The 17,511-nt window shown below is 47.4% G+C and overlaps 1 protein-coding gene across 1 annotated transcript in view; it reads right to left on the reverse strand.

Moving 5' to 3' along the window:
* MYO7A (myosin VIIA) overlaps positions 1-17,511 on the reverse strand; it is an 89,441-nt gene that overhangs the window by 17,295 nt on the left and 54,635 nt on the right. The window contains exons 27-35 of the mRNA XM_049780497.1: positions 14,847-14,974; positions 10,972-11,098; positions 10,254-10,373; positions 9,739-9,912; positions 8,269-8,496; positions 6,041-6,211; positions 3,395-3,512; positions 2,661-2,787; positions 305-567 (exon numbers count right to left, since the gene is read on the reverse strand). Coding sequence (XP_049636454.1) covers positions 305-567; positions 2,661-2,787; positions 3,395-3,512; positions 6,041-6,211; positions 8,269-8,496; positions 9,739-9,912; positions 10,254-10,373; positions 10,972-11,098; positions 14,847-14,974 — 1,456 coding nt within the window. The remainder of the gene's footprint in view (positions 1-304; positions 568-2,660; positions 2,788-3,394; positions 3,513-6,040; positions 6,212-8,268; positions 8,497-9,738; positions 9,913-10,253; positions 10,374-10,971; positions 11,099-14,846; positions 14,975-17,511) is intronic.

The following is a 17,511-nucleotide window of genomic DNA, read 5'->3' on the forward strand; positions in this document are numbered from 1 at the left end:
CCCTGAGGGCCCTCAGTGATGAGATGGAGGTGGATACAGCAAGAGCTGGTGGCAGCTGGTGTCTGTCACCCTGATTGGGCATTACCACAAACCCACCACTGGGCCCCTGACCTGGGGGAGCCCTGGGAGAGCTCCATCAAAGTGGCTGCTACTGCTGCAGATGCTAGCATTGGTTACAGTTGAAACAAAGGCAAACAGGAGAGGAGGATAATGGACATACAAAGCCTCCAAGGCCAGACCAAGGCCCAGACAGTGACCTTCCAAATGCCCTACACACCCTCAGCACCCAGCCAGAGTCACTCACCAGGGTTGGGGTTGTCCTGCAGCGCCACCACGTACTTGGACCTCTTCCGGAGCCCCTCCAGGAAGGTGACCACCAGGTCACGGATGTCCTCAGAGTTGTTGGACGTGAAGGTGTACTCATCCCCCTTGATGGTGGCCAGCGTGAAGCTGGGGGCTAGCAATTTTGCTCCCCTGCAGGACCAACACGAAGAAGAGGACCCAGCCGGGGTCATTCCTGCCCAGCCCACGTCGGAGCAGCTCAGTGAGAGCAAAACACGGCACTCCCTGAAGGAGATCAAGGCCTACCCATCAGACCAGTCCTGTCCATATAAAGTCTGTCCATCAGACTTCCCTGTCTACATAAGACCAGTGTAGATCTGTGTAGCCCATAAGACACTGCTCTGTCCACACAAGACCTGTCCATGGTAGGTGGGAGGTTGGTTCCCATCTCACATGCCTAGCCAAAGTCACACATGGTCAAGAGAGGCCTGAGGTAGCAGAGCCCACATCCCCTTTGTGAATTCCTGCTCCCCTTTTAGTGAAATGCTACTTCTTGCAGAAAGTCATCCTTGCTCTCAAGGATGACTTGCTTTATTTTTTTTTGGTTTATGCAACTTTATTGAAGAAAAATAAATTGATTACTAGCTGAGCTATTAGTTGACCACTCATCCATTGACAACTTGCATCATTTATTCAGTGCTATATTAAACAGTGTATTGGAAGATAGATAAATTAATAGCTCCAAGCCTCCTAACAATTTAAATGAAAATTGCAAAATGTTTGAGACCCTATTTTGGAATACAAAGGGTGTTTGACTTCCAATTTCCATTCTCTGTAGAACAAGAACAGGTCATTCCTTTATTGACATGCATAAAATGCATCACATTTTCTGTTCTGCTGATGCTATAGATTCGATACCAATTCAATACCAATTCTTTCCATAGAATCTATTTGGTGTTCAATACATAAATATACATTTACATATGCACACATACATGCACACATGCAATATACTTGAGGACATGCCTACACATACCCACAGATGCACATGTATGAACACATGTAAAATTCATGCACACAATATACATTTATATAGCCATGGGTATAAATATACACATGTGTTGTGTGCCTCTGTGTGCATGTTCAAACATATTCACATGCATGTCTGCACACACATGCACACATACTCAAACTACTAGACATTAAGAATTATCACCACTGCATCCTATGTGACTGGTCAGAGATGGGCATGGCCCAGTCCTGTTCCACAGAGGACACAGTCCAGAGCACTTCCTGGAACCCTAGATGTGGGCAGTCCTACTGAAAAGCCTATCCAGTCCAGGAACCAGCCCCCTTCCCTCCTGCACAGACTTTTTGAAATATAAGGTGGTTGTATCTATTCCTTACCACTGGTGTTGAAGCTAACTAACACTGTTTTAAGAATGAGGTTATATTGGGGATGTAGATGTGGTATAGCTACAAATCCAAAGCACAGACTCACCAACACTGAGATCAGAAGATCTAAGGTGCTTCCACAAAACTTCATAATGTGCCTGCCAAGGTAGCAGGCAGGGGATATGAGGATGTGAGGGATGGGGGATAATGGAGTATGGCAGCGCACTGGTGGAGGGAGTAGTCAGTCGTGGAATTGCTATTGACATATTATATGCTAAAAGCTCAACTACCAATAACTTTGTAAATCACAATTCTTAATTTTTGGGGGGGGGGGCACACCCGGTGACGCTCAAGGGTTACTCCTGGCTATGCGCTCAGAAGTAAATCACAATTCTTTAACTAAAAAATTAAATATAAAACAAAATAGAAAATTATCCTTTAAAAATAAAACATTTCTAATATCAAATGAGAATGTGGAGGGTCAGAGTGATAATATAGCTGGTAGTGTGCTTGCCTTGCATGCAGCCAACAATCCCCAGTATCCCATATTGTTCCTGAGCACTGCCAGGAGTGATTCCTGAGTATAGAGCCAGAAGTAACCCCTGTGCTCCCCCAAAAGAATGAGGATGTGGGTGAGTGCCCTGCAAACCTTGGAACCCCCAGGAAAGGTGCCTTTCATACACAACTAACTTGCCTTGGCTGTCCTGGCCGGTCTTGGCCCTTGAACCTGAGGCTCCTGCTGCTAGTGGGGAACTACCTGGGTGTGGGAACAGCCTAGCACACAGTTCATCACAGGACACACAGGACACTGCTCCTCAGTGAGGTTGCATGAGGGAGATGCTCAACCAAACCCTGGGGCCTTCACGATGCCTCGAAAGTCTCTTCCCACCAGGTGCAATGAAAAGGCAGTCAGGCCCCTGACTTGGGAGTCCCCCTGGCCTTTGTGCCACTTTGGCTGAGGCCCCCACTGGGGCTTGGCTCACCGGCTGCTGGACACGGCCACGATCTCAGGATAGGACAGCTCCATCAGCACCTGCTCCTGCTCGTCTACGAAGTACACACCTGTCCAGTTGACAGCCACGATGACATCATTCTTGGGGAGGCTAGGGCCTGGGTGGAGATGTTGGTGCTAAGAACAGGCCCCCACTCCCAGCCTCTTTCAGTGCTCTAACTAGAAGGAAGCAGTGGGGGTCAGAGTACAAAGAAGGGCTGGAGCAGAAAAGGGGCACAGGACAGTGGTTGTGGAAAGACAGGGAAGCAGCCTGATTTTTATTTTGCAGAGGGGAAACTGAGTCTCAGAAAGCCAGCAGTGAGTAGGGCAGGAGGGAGTGAACTGAAAGCAAACTTCCCTCAGCCCATTCTGGTGACTCTTTGGAAGCCAAGCACAGAGATATTCCCAGAATGGCCTGGGGTGCTAGACAATGGCTGCAGGGTCACTCTCAGCTTCTGAGGACACTCAGCAGTGAGGATTCCATGCCCAATAGTACTCCATGGCCTTCTAATCTTCACACCCAAGTGAATGGCAACAAGAGCCTTCTCTGGGCTACAGAGCCCAAATGGACTGTGAAGAGGCCACACCCCTCAGTTTCCATCTGCAAAAGCCAAGCCAGGCTAAAGTCTGGCATGCCAGGGGCATCAGCTGAGGTCATCTTCCCACTTTGCTATCTCTGAGGGGGGAGGAAGGAAGATGGACATGCAGTGTGAGAGGGGGCTGTACCTGAGAATTTGTAGGCTTCATAAAACCTGGAAAAGAGCAAAGGCCACTTGAAACGGGCATAGTTGACCACATCTTCTTTGACCTTCTGAGCATCAGTTCTCCTCTGGGCATAGATCCCCTGAAGGGAAGGATGAGGACAAGGGAGAAAGACTAGTAAGTTCTCAGGGTATAAAGGACAAAGGTCTAGCCAGTTCTTACTAGAAATCCAAACTTCTGCTCCAAGGCCAGAAGTGGCCCTAGGGACTCCCATCCATCATGGTCACAGAGCCCATAACCACTCCGTCATACCATAAACACCATTGAGAACTCTGAGAGAAACTGGAGTACTGCCCCATGAAACTCCAAAATTTCCAGCAACTGCAGAAAAAGTCCTCACAGTCCCACCAGAATATGTGTGCTGCTGAAAGGCACCAGACAAAGCAAAGTGGTATGCACATACCAGATCAGGAAGGTAAGAGGTAACAGGAAGAATGTCCAAATGCAGAAAGGGCCACCACCAAGACTAGACATTTTTTTGAAAATGGGTAGTGAAGGTCAGAGCACAGAGAAGGACAAGCAGAAAAGGGGCACAGTACAGTGGTTGTGGGAGACAGGAAGCTTCAGCATTTGGTTATCTAGAAGGAACCTTTGATAGGGGCTGAGAGGTGACTCTATGGCTGAAGCACCTACCTTGTAAGTCTCGGGCTATGAGTTGAACCCCAACTCACTATCACCTAGGACAATTCTGATCACTCTGTTGTCTATGTAACTGAAAGCAATTTCCAGCCTGGTGTACACAGCCTGGTGTGTAGTCATGGTGGGTGACCCACCCCTGTGGATGTGGCCAGGAAGCAAACCTGGAAAACAGGTATAAGCCCTGTAGAAAACCCCAGGGAGCTCTACAAACAGAATGTGTGCAAGGTCCAGAGCTGAAAAGCACCTTCCTCAGCAAGCCAGGTGTAGGTGTGACCCGTCACCACAACGTCATCAGTATAATGGAGACTGGAGCAATTAATACAACAGCTAAGGTGTGCCTTGCACACTGCTGACCCAGGTTCAATTCCCAGCACTGCATATGGTCCCCCAAGCCCACCTGGAATGACACCTGAGCAAAACGCCAAAAGTAAGGCCTTCTTTCCTCAGGAAAGAAGGACAAATTGAAAGACCCCTCTGAACCCCAACAAGATCTCAATGGTGCTGGGTGGAGTAAAATTGGTGGGATCTAACCCCCCAGAGCAGCCCTGGGCTGGGCTCTCTAGCCTGATCCCCAGTTCTCTGGCTCAGGGCGTCCCTTATGAGGCAGAAGATGGATGCGCCTGGGACCCAGTTCATGGCAGAGGGTAGAGCACAGGTGAACAGAGCAGGCAGGCTAGGCCCTGTTAGGGGAAAGGGGAGATCTGGGCCCTCTCCCATGGCTCAGGACAGCCTCCTACCTCAGAGGTTCCCACACTACTGGCCTACTTCTGGCCTACTTCTGCTTCTCTAGGAAAAATAAATCAGTCATCAGCCACTGAGAAACCAGCCTTCTTCTTCTTTTTTAATTTTTTTTAGAATAAAATAAATTAGAGCACTTATTAAGGAATATTAAAATTTTAGTAAATAAAAAAGCTTCAACCATGTATATAACAATTTATCATGCACATATTCCAAAACCACGAGAGTTTAATTAAAAAATTTAAATAACATTTTTTAAAATGTCTTAGGAGAAAGCACCCAAAACAATTGGTGCCTTCAATTAGAAAGAAAGTGCGGGCCTGGAGAGATAACACAGCGGCGCTTGCCTTGCAAGCAGCCGATCCAGGACCAAAGGTGGTTGGTTCGAATCCCGGTGTCCCATATGGTCCCCCGTGCCTGCCAAGAGCTATTTCTGAGCAGACAGCCAGGAGTGACTCCTGAGCACTGCTGGGTGTGGCCCAAAAACTAAAAAAATTAAAAAAAAATAAAAAAGAAAGAAAGAAAGTGCATGCATATCTAAAATTGATCTATATACAAATTTTGAATTAAATAGAAATTAAAGTTTGTTTCCAAATTTTCTATATTAATACTTCAAAACAATTTTTTTACTTTTTTATTGATTCATTGATTGATTGATTGATTGATTGTTTTTTGGTCCACACCCAGTGTGCTCAGGAGTTACTGGAGCTGGAGCAATAGCACAGCAGTAGGGCGTTTGCATTGCACGCAGTTGACCCAGGACAGACCTGGGTTCAATCCATGGCGTCCCATATGGTCCCCCAAACTAGGAGCAATTTCTGAGCACATATCCAGGAGTAACCCCTGAGCGTCACCAGGTGTAGCCCCCCACCAAAAAGAAAAAAACAAAAAAAAATTTCTAACACTAATACCACCAACAGTGCGATCATCCCTTTACCAATATCGCTGCCTTCCTCCTTGCAAACACAAAAAAATTTCATTTCGTAATGTTTGTTTCTTTATGGTGTTATTAAAGTCATTGTCTAAGGATTTACCGGACTGTGGTTGGAGCTAGTTGAGCCTTTTGTTACAATTGAGGCTCACTGAGCTTGGTGTACTTCTATGCAACCTTCCCACAACAACCTCCCTTTTTTAAACAATAAAGAGAATTCATAGCCCTCACACCCCCCCCCCACACACACCACATTGTACCCGAGGCTGCTACCACTCTTGTGGATTGCCCCATTGGCCTACCTTCTTGTGGGCTGCGATGGCCAGCTGGGCCCATTTCTCCAGCGTCTTCAGAGGTGTGATCTCCCGGTCAGGGATGTAGGTGGGCACGAGGCTCAGGAGCCGCTCCAGGATCATCTCGGAGCCATAGTCCACGAAATACTGCTGGGAGGCCAGCTCGGCCAGGTCATCCTCCTGGAGGGGACTCAGGTTATATCCTGCAGGAAGCCTCACCAGACACCAAGCCCCAGTTTTGCCTTATAAAGCTCTGGCCTCGGGGACCCTGGGTTTCTCCAGGCTTCCCTGGGAACCCATGTCTTCTTGGTGGACCCTTGAAGTCCTTATGTCAGGGCCTTCTCCTTGGTCCCTTGGCACCAGCAGCACTGGATCTATCTGCAGACACCTGAGCTTACCTGAGACATCAAGCATGGGCCAGCTCCTCACCCTCAGCCCAATGAGACAGGAAAAAAGGCTACTAACAATAGACAGGGAAGGGGCTACCCCAAAGGAATGGAGGCTGGAAGCTCAGAGTGAGAGAAGTGAAGACCCATCCTCTCACTTCACCTTTCTGGGGCAATTCCAGAAACCAACCACCAGGAGATATTACTGCAGAGGAAGTTAAAACAACCCTGTGCATTTGCCCCTTCTCTCCTCAGGTTGGTCACATAGCAGCCCCCTGCAGCTCCCCTCGCAGCAGAGATGATCAAGAAAGGCTCTTGGCAACCAGTATTGATGATTGCAGAGGTGGGGAGGAAGGTAGGAACTCTCATTCCTTGTGAGTAGTAATGTTGACTGGCCCAGCTTTTTTGAAAAACAATATGGACATTTCTCAAAAAACTTGGAATATGATCCAATAATTCCATTTATTGGAATATACCCCAAGGGCCCAAAATCAGAGTGCAGAAAGGCCCTCTGTACTTCTATGTCCATTGAAACACTTCTCACAATAGTCAAAATCTAGAAACAATCCAATGCCCCAAAACAGATGATTAGGTAAAGAAACTTTGGTTTCTTTATTTGAGTAGTATTTCTTTATTTGAGTAGTATTCACAATGGAATACTACTCAGCCATAGAAAAGCTACAGTCATGCAATTTGCTGATAATTGGATAGATATCATATTGAGTGAAATGAGTCAGAGGGATGGAGACAAACACAGAATCATGTGGGATAGAGAGAAACATAGAAGGGGGATAATAAATGTCCAAAGGCAATAGTAAGAATGATCAAAAGACCTGGCTTCCAGTAGAAACAATGGAACTGCAGGGTGAGGGATGGGAATAGGCCAGGGAAGGGGACAATATAAGATTGGTGGATAGAAGTGGTTACTCCATAGGAGACTGAAAGCTCAACAAAGTAAAAAGTGCCTGCCACGGAGGCAGGTTGAGAGGCAGAAGGGTAGCTGGGAACATTGGTGGAGGGAAGTGGACACTAGTAAAAGTATTGATGCTGGGATACTATATGTCTGAAACTCAATCATGAATAACTAACTATAATTTATGTGATTCAACTTATTTTAATAAAAGCTTTTGGGTCCCCTGAAAGCAGTAGATATTTCCTGAGGTCAAAGTCTTTCAGAATTTTAACAAGTAACATGGCAGCATGAATGCATCCTGCCTGCCCATTAACTCACCAGCACCACCATTAACCTCACTGCCACAAACCCATTCACACACCATGACCCCGCACCTTGTCACTACACACCACCTGTACCTGTCCTACCTTCTCCTCCAGAAGCCACCCCTTCACTTCCCTCATTCTACCACCATTTCCCACAGACTCTGTAGATCCCTGAGAACCAGGCATAAAACTCTCACACTGGGGCCTCAGCAATACTACAGCTAGTAGGGGGCTTACTTTGCATGCAGCCAGCCAAGTCTGATCCCTGGCATCCCATATGAAAGCACTATCAGAAGTGATTTCCGAGTGCAGAGCCAGGAGTAATCCCTGAGAATCTCCAGGTGTGACCCCAAAATAAACAAGAATATACCTACATATTCTGGTCTAACAGAGGGGCTCTCTGCCTCTTTGAGCAGAGTTGCTTGAACAGAGGACAGCACTTTGGATTTGAAAACACAGACTCTGCTCCCTGCCCTCACACTACAGCAGTTTGGAACATCTTCCCCAGCAAGCTCTGTGTGTTCTTCTAATACCTTGTGAATCCCCGAGAAGCCCTGACACTGTGAAGCAAACCTCCAGGGCAAACCCCCCGGGCTCCCACACAAACACACTTAACCTGGCCAGCTCACTCACCTTTTCACACCTGTACTCCCCGAACTTGACCCCTCGAACCACCTGCTGATAGATGAGGTTGGTGGCCACGCTGTCGTCCGAGGGGTTGTGCCAGGGCGTGAAGACCTCCTTGCGGAAGAACAGCCTCCATGGTGCATTGCGCTCCTGGGCACCCTGCTCCTTGGCATACTGCTCACACTGAGAGATAGCATCCATGACATGGTCACTGCCACTGCCCAGAGAGGACACCTGTGGGCACAGGTCGGATGGTACCGAGTGGGAGAGTGAGCAGGCAGAAGCCATTAATCAGGCTGGGGGCTTTCGATTTAGTCTGATCTGTTTTGGGGCCATACCTAGCTGTGTTCAGGACTATTCCTGGCTCTGTGCTTAGTGACACACTTCTAGCGATACAGTGCCAGGAATCAAAACTGGTTGGCTGTGCTCAAAAAGTGCCTTACCTACTGTGCTATCTTTGGTTTTGTTCAGGAAAACTGTGGTATTGGTCAGGTGTCCTGGTCACCCAGGAAACATGTCAGCAGGGGAACTCCTAGATTCCAGCTATAAGCTCTGAGCAAATGTAGTCACCTAGGAGTTTCCTCTTCTAGGAATACTTTGCCTGGTGGACAGGCTTTATTACTAAAAACATAGGAGATAACTGAAGGAAACCAAATTCAGCCAAGGCTGATTCAAGAACAAGTGCTTGCACTGATACAGCTGAGGATAGAGGCAAAGTTACCCAATGCCAGACTCAGCTCAGCCAAGACGGGTTTAGACTGAGAGGTGAGCCTGGAACAAGCACAAACTAACATGTGAGAAGAGGGGGAAGAAGGGGCTTAGTGGAGGCCCTAGAGTTTAACACCTGATACAGTTGGACCATGTCTGATCATTAGCCCATTAGACTGGGTAATGCTGGGACTGACCCTCAGGCTTCCAGAGGAGCCTCTCTTTCCACCCCAAAACATGGGAGGAGGAGGCAGAAGATGGCAAAAGAAATTGGGTGGAAGGCCAGAGAAATAGTTCAGGTAAGGTGCTTGCTTTGCCTGGGGCATTTCCTAGTTACATGCCCAGCACCATGTATGCTTCTCTGAGCACCACTAGGAGTGATCCTCGAGCACAGATCTGGGAGTAAACCCTAAGCATTACGGGGTGTGACCCAAACAACTCCCTCCCCAAATTGGGAGCCTCTTATTACCTGAGGTATGGCTCTATGGTAGAGCACTTGCCTAGTCCTGGGTTCTGTACAAAATAAATAAAATAAAAGGACACCCCCACCCCCAATGCGCACGCACATAGCCAGGAGTAACCCCTGAGCATCACAAGGTGTAGCCTAACAACAAAGAAACAGAGGCTTTCCATTCTCTGTAGGAGTCAGGCAGAGCTGGCTGGGCCTACCCACCCCTTACTGAGGAGTCAAGGGGAAGGTGCGGGGGCACAGGAACATCTAAGCCAGCAGGTGGCAGCACTGGGACAGAGCTGGACAGCTGTGGGCACCTTATCAAACAGGGCAATGTAGAGTGAGAAGCCGAAGCGATCCTTCAGCGAGATCTTGTCTGCCAGGGCATTGCAGAGCTCCCGAGCCGTGGTCGCCGAGTCTGTCAGCAGGGTCTTGGTGGTCCCGTCCATGAAGGTCACAGGCAACATGATGGGCTTCTTGGACTTGGTGGCCTGAAATTGACCCCATTGAGACAGTCTGTCCCTTCTCTTAGGTGTCCCCAAAGTGCTCACCTGAACTATGGTGAGAGATTGGGCACTGCCCCCAGCCAGGGCCTCTGACCTGTCACAGAAATAAGTGTTCCAATGGCCACACTTCAGATGGCACCACTGAGGCACAGTAGGCCCTTCCCCACTGCCCAAGTCACTTTGACCATGGAGCTTGCAAAGTGGACTCAGTCAGCAGGGAAGATGTGGGAGGTTGGAGAAACACAAAGTCCCAAAACTAGACTGTTTATGGAGGGTTGGGTCCACTGGAAACTCAGATGCTCACACATGCATCCCCATACACAGACCTGCAGTTCCAGCCAGCTGGGAGGCTGAGTCCGTGTCCCATTGACAAAGGTTCTCCGGAGCCGTTCCTCGCAGTAGGGAGCATAGCCGGGTGGCCCTCCATGGATGAAGTTTCGCAGGTACTAGGGGGATGGGGAGAGAGAGAGAGAGAGAGAGAGAGAGAGAGAGAGAGAGAGAGAGAGAGAGAGAGAGAGAGAGAGAGAGAGAGAGAGAGAGAGATGCATAAAGGGGGCCTCACTCCAACCTACATCCACCTCCCTCACCTGGGCTATCTGCACAACCTACTGTCAGGACCTGCTCTTCAAGACACATTTGAGTGTGTCCACTCTCACCCATCCACCCCCATTTTCCAAGGCTCTCTACAGTTTCAAACGGGTAGCAAGAACAACTCCCAATCAGCCCTTGTCCACTTGGCTTAATGCTTCTCTTCTCTAGGGCCAGTCTTCGCCATTTTCAGTGCTGGCCAACCAAGTTGGTCCTCTGTCACCATTCACCCAGCACCCAGCACCCTACGATTGGCCATGAGGAATACCATGCCTAAGGTGAACCAAAGTGAACCCCCTGGCCAGATTCCATCTCCCACCAATCAACTGAGGAGAGAGGGAGAAGAGTGCTGGGAGATTGAGGGGCCTGGCCAAAGCTTGAGATGTGCCCAAAAGTCTCACTACCAAGCCTCTCTGAGCTTCTCCCGACTACAAGCTGGGCAGCTGCTTCCAATACCTTCACGAACTTCTCAGAGGGAGCAAAGCAGCCTACGCAGAGAGACACGAGGATCCAGCCACGGGCGTAGCTGCTCTTAGAGGGGTTGTGTGTGAGCTGTTTGCTGATCTGGCAGTAGATCTCATCCCTGGGTGGGCAGGGGAGCAAGGAAAGAAGACACTTAAACATGTGATACTGAGTGAAGGAATCCCAGTTCAAGAGGGAGCTAGGTGCAGAGCGGTAAGGCATCTGTCTGCCTTGCCGGCACTAGCCTAGGACAGACCACGGTTCAATCCCCTAGCATCCCATATGATCCCCCAAGCAAGGAGTGATTTCTGAGTGCATAATCAGGAGTAATCCCTGAGCATCACCGGGTGTACCCCCCCAAAAAAAAACCCAAAACAACAAAAAAGAGGGAACTAGGAAGACAGGCCCCCCCACAGCTTCCACTGGGCTCAGTTGACAGGATGCTCCACCCACAACAAAGTCACCCAACTCTACCACCAAGTGAGAAACTCACAGCCTCAAAGACTACTTCTCACTCATAAAACCAACCTTCCTATCACCAACTTCAGCAGTTGTCTCTGCCACTCCTGAAGAAACTTGATTTGACCCTCTACAGGCCTTGTTCTGTCACTTCACCCTACATGGGTCACCAGTATAAAACATCTGTTGCAGATGTTCTGGAGTGCATAGCAGCCAAAAGGATAGTGTGATGCCTGCTCTGGGGAACAACGGCTGCACTGATAAAAGGCCCAGCATCCCTCAGTCTCCATCGCCCACAGCAGTGTGACTTCAACCCACAGTCATGGCAGCAAATACCCTTTATACTAAAGGCAACTGGCAGTGCAAAAACAGCAAGATATTCTGTAGAGTTTTCTGGGAGATGGAATAAGTATGAGACTTTCCTTTCCTTTTCTTTTCTTTTTTTACCTTTCCTTCTGTTCCTTTTTTTAAAAATTTTTTTGGTTGTGGGCCACATCTAACAATGCTCAGGGGGTTACTCCTGGCTCAAGAATTACTCCTGACTGAGACTGAGGTATGCCACAATATGTGCTGGGGATGGAACCTGGGTCAGTTTCATGCAAGGCAAATGCCCTACCTATTGTACTAGACTCTGGTCTCCGTTTTTTTTTTCCTTTCTTGATTTTGGGTCCACATCCAGCAGAGTTTTGTGGGAAGGAGAGAGCTCCTATCTCAGTGCTCAGGGTTTGCCATTAGCAGTGTTCAGTGGCCATGTGATGTAGGGATCAAACCCACTGCATTGAAAGTTGCCATCCAGAGCCACTGAATTAAAATCCTAAGACATTAACTTTCTCCTGACATGCTTGAGTTAATGGCTAAATGTTGTAAATGTTGTATTTGTCGTCACTAAAGCAGTGAAGGTAGGTTTGGGGTACTTCTTTTCTTTTCTTTTCTTTTTCTTTCTTTTTTTTTTTTTTTTGGTTTTTGGGTCACACCCGGCGATGCTCAGGGGTTACTCCTGGCTGTCTGCTCAGAAATAGCTCCTGGCAGGCACGGAGGACCATATGGGACACCGGGATTCGAACTAACCACCTTTGGTCCTGGATCGGCTGCTTGCAAGGCAAACGCCGCTGTACTATCTCTCCGGGCCCGTACTTATTTTCAAAGGAAATGATAGTACCTTCTTCAGAGGATTCTGTGATGAAAAAACAGGCTAAAATTCACATAAAATCTAGCACAATAAATTCCTCAAAATGCCAGTAGAAGAGAACTGTCTGATCAAGGCTAAGGATAGGATACAAAGTGATCTCTGAAGGGCACTGCCCACCACTTTCCCCGCTCAGAAGGGCAGGGCTGGACAGGAAGAAGGGATTATCTCATTTCGAGGCTTTCCAACTTTGAAACATCACAGACTAGTGTAATGTCAAGATAAAATCTATAGGCTGGAAACTTTTTATCATAACAAGTGAAGACATTCAAAATACACCCTATACACAACCTGTCCATAAACAAATACCATTTTTTATCCTCAAAATAGGAAGGGTGAAATTCCAGAACAAACCGCAATCCTTTAAGGAAAATCAAAGTAGGGGATGAGAGCGATAGTACAGCAGGTAGGACACGTGCCTTGCAAGTGGCTGACCCAGGTTCGAACCTCAGCATCCCATATGGCCGTACCCCTACCCCATCCCTCAGCACCACTAGTAGAAATTCCTGAGAATTTCCAGAGCCAGAAGTAACCCATGAGCTCCAGTAGGTGTGGTCCAAAAAGCAAAAAAGAAAGGACATCAAATTTAGCTTTAGGAACATCCTCATGTTTTCCATCTTGCCACAGACCAGTAGAAGCTTTATCTCCTGGAGCTGGAAGCTCAGGTTCTCCACCCCTCCTCTTCTGAACAGGAACTGACAAAAGAAACAGAGATTACTGTGTTCCCCATGAGCGGGAGAGGACAAACACTGGAACTGCACATTTAGGTTTGATGGTGAGATTACTGGAAGGCAAATCTTTGCTCTGTTAACACACCTTTAATTTTTCTTTCTTTAGGATGGTGAGATCTCCTAGGCTGTGTTTAGGAGATCTCGCAGAGGGAATCGTGTGATGCAGGAACTGATTTGGGGTCAATAGCCTGCAGGACACATGATGTAACCCCTGTATTATCTCTCCAGCCCAGGAAACTAGCGTTTTTTCCTGACTTCCTGACAGAGAGGGATCCGGGAGCTATGAGAGCTATGACCCTGCGTGGCCAGGCAATAAGAGGAACAAGGAGGGACTGGCTGGAAAGCAGGGATCCTGGGGGGCCAGTGACGCCAAGCTGATCTAGTTTTTGCTCCAGATCTCATGTCAAATACGGATCATCTTTACCCCATCCTCAGCCCAGATCTGCCCCATCCTGTTGCTCTACCGCAGATACGCAAGTCAAGATTTATCCTATCTTGACTCAGATATGTCCTGTTTCCTTCCACTACCTCAGCTCAGTTGATACCTTTCTTTGCTTCTGGTAACTCCTGGATCACTCCAGCTCCACCCAATACCTCCAGTTCCATCCACCCAACAACCACCCCCCCCCCCAAGGTTTCCCAGGCTCAAGAACCCACAGCAACATCTGATTTGGGTGCTGTCGGTACTGACAAGGCTGGCGTTAAAGCCGAAGATCCGTGTCCGTGAGTGATAATAGTAGGGTTTATTGAGTGCGGATTCTGTTCAGTTTTATCTGCCCAGAAGACGAATTGTTATTTCCCCTTTGCAGATGAGAAAGAGGAGCCTTGAGGAAGATGACACAATTTTCCCAGAGCCATATAACTAGCCAGCAGGGGAAGCTAAACCCAGGCCTGATTGACTTAATCCAGTGCTTCTCAATTATTTTCTGTCATGCCCCCCTAGGAAGAAGAAAACATTTTTTGCGCCCCTTGTGCGATTGTAAATAGTATCTTTATTTAAAAAAACTTTAACTTGAAAACAAAAATATATAAATTAATTTGAGCTGATTTTTTAATCAGAGGTGATGTCTGGATTAATGGCTACAACGAGCACATTTTGCAATGCATAGCTGTGGAGTGAAGTGGGGTTTGAAGCAGGACACAGCAACTCTCAGCTCGAGAAACATACAGAGACATAAACACGGGCTTAGCTTGTTATGACAGTGTTTGCTGAGGTTAAACGTGCCCCCCTTTAAGGAGGCTAGCGACCCCCTGGGGGGCACGCCCCACTATTTGAGAAGCACTGGCTTAATCTAAAATGATAGAAACAGCACATTGAGCTCAGCGTGGCTCACCCTAGAGCAGCCCTAGATTGAGCCTCTGACACAGTGCCAACCTTGCCCGCCCCATCACAAGGCCCCGCCTCAAACAAAAGGCCCCTCCCACAGGCCCTGCCCTGCCATAGCCCCCCCCCCCCCCCACTGTCCACTAGGTCCTGCCCCACTGCCACAAACCTGAGTGCAGGCCGAAGGATACCGTTGCCGATGATGAAGTGCAGCTTCTCCAGGTTGGAGGTGGGCCTGTCCTCTAGCATACTGTTGCCTTGCACCGTGGACTCCCCATCATGAAGCCTCTTGGTTACCTGGGCCAATGGGAGGAGGACCAGACTTGACTGGGGCAGGATGAAGGGGGAGAGAGCCCTGCTTCCTGCCAGAACCTACTCACATCTCTCTAATCCTGAAAGGGATCAGAAGAGTCAGGCAGCTCACACACTGGGCCAATAGCTCTCCTTTGGGGTACACTTTGCACCAGAACAGATCTGCTTCTGACTTTGACAGGCCCCTACCTCTAGGGAGTGGGCTCCACATACAACTTTTACTTCCAGAAAGCAAGTTTCAAATATCTTGGGGCTAGAGCAATGGTACAGCAAGTGAAGCATTTTTGCCTTTTACAGCAGACTTGGACTCGATCCCCAATAGCCCTATGGACCCTGAGCCCTGCCAGGAGTATAGGACCAGAAGTAGCCCCTGACTACCACCAAGTATGTCCACACACACACACACACACACACACACACACACACAATTCATGGGGGATGCAGCAATAGCACAGTGGGTAGGATGTTTGCATTGCGTGTGGTTGGTGCAGGTCCAATCCCAGGCACTCCATATGGTCCCCTAAGCCTGCCAGGAGTTATTTATTTATTCCTTCTCTTTCCTTTCTTCTTTCTTTCCTTCTTTCTTTCTTCCTTTTATTTCTTTCCTCTTTCTGCTTTCTTTTTCTTTCTCCTTTCTTTCCTTCTTTCTCTTTTTCTTTCCTTTCTCTCCTTCCTCCCTTCCTCCCTTCTTCCCTCCCTCCCTTCTTTTCTTTCTTTTTCTTCCTTTCTTCTTCCTTTCTTTCCTCTCTTCCTTCCTTCCTTCCTTCCTTCCTTCTTTCCTCTCTTCCTTCCTTCCTTCCTTCCTTCCTTCCTTCCTTCCTTCTTTCCTCTCTTCCTTCCTTCCTTCCTTCCTTCCTTCCTTCCTTCCTTCCTTCCTTCCTTCCTTCCTTCCTTCCTTCCTTCCTTCCTTCCTTCCTTCCTTCCTTCCTTCCTTCCTTCCTTCTTATTTCTTTCTTTCTTTCTTTCTTCTTTCTTTCTTTCTTTCTTTTTTTTTTTTTTTTTGTGGTTTTTGGGTCACACCCGGCAGTGCTCAGGGGTTATTCCTGGCTCCAGGCTCAGAAATTGCTCCTGGCAGGCACGGGGGACCATATGGGACGCTGGGATTTGAACCGATGACCTCCTGCATGAAAGGCAAACGTCTTACCTCCATGCTATCTCTCCAGCCCCCTTTCTTTCTTTCTTTCTTTCTTTTTCTTTTCTTTCTTTCTTCTTTCTTTTTCTTTCTTTCTTTCTTTCTTTCTTTTTTCTTTCTTTCTTTCTTTCTTTCTTTCTTTCTTTCTTTCTTCCTTTCTTCTTTCCTTCTTTCCTTCTATCTTTCTTTCTTTCTTTCCTTTCTTCCTTCTTTCTTTCTTTTTTTCTTCCTTCCTTCTTTCTTTTTTCTTTCTTTCTTTCTTTCTTTCTTTCTTTCTTCCTTCCTTCCTTTCTCTTTCTTCATTCTTTCTTTTTCTTCTTTCTTTTCTTTTTCCTCTTTTTCTTCTTTCTTCCTTTTTTCTTTTTTCTTCTTTTTAAACTTTTCTTTCTTTTCTTGCTTTTTCTTTTTTTTCTTTTTTTTTCTTTCTTCTTTCTCTCTTTCTTCTTTCCTCTCTCCCTCCCTTTCTTTCTCTTCCTTTCTTTCTCTCCTTTCTTCTCTTCCTTTCTTTCCTTTCTTTCTTTCTTTCTTTCTTTCTTTCTCTCTTCTCTTTCTTTCTTTCTTTCTTTCTTTCTTTCTTTTTTTCTTTCTTTCTTCTTTCTTTCTTTCTTTCTTTTTCTTTCTTTCTTTCTTTCTTTCTTTCTTTCTTTCTTTCTTTCTTTCTTTCTTTCTTTCTTTCTTTCTTTCTTTCTTTCTTTCTTTCTTTCTGGTTTTTGGGTCACAACCGTCAGTGCTCAGGGGTTACTCCTGGCTCTACACTCAGGAACCATATGGGATGCTGGGATTTGAACCACCATCCTTCTGCCTGCAAGGCAAATGCCCTACCTCCATGCTATTTCTTCAGCACCAGGAGTAATTTCTGAGCACAGAGCTAGGGGTAACCCCTGAGCCTGCTGGGTGTGCAGCCCAAATGTTCCAAATACCGAGTAGGTAACACTGGTCTCCACTACCCTTGTCCTTCTGTGAGCTGTCTCAGACCTGGATAGCTAGATATGTGTTTCTCCTATCTAGACCCACACATCTTGCCCCTTAGCCCCATCCCAGAAGCACAGAGAATGAAGTGAGCAGACAAGGGTACAAGAAGTCACCACGGCTACTGAATACTCACCACCATCACCTCACATTCTTTTCCTGAAGTTATCAAGTGAAAGAGTTAGTATTCAAATCGGGGGGTGGGGGTAATGGCTGCAAAGAAGGATTTACACCTCAGCTGGAAGCTGGTCCAGACAAAGCAAAGTAGGCAAGGGAAGCCTTGCCAATGGCAGAGAAACCTGACTCTTTGAGCATGGAGGTTCTTGGGCTTCTTTGATTTCCAGACAAAAAAGAGGAAGGGGAATTTTAGGGATTGGTGTGTGCAAAAGCAGTGGCTTGAAATTTCTCTGGGTTATAAATG

This window comes from Suncus etruscus, chromosome 9 (assembly GCF_024139225.1).
Source record: "Suncus etruscus isolate mSunEtr1 chromosome 9, mSunEtr1.pri.cur, whole genome shotgun sequence".
NCBI classification, from domain to species: Eukaryota; Metazoa; Chordata; class Mammalia; order Eulipotyphla; family Soricidae; genus Suncus; species Suncus etruscus.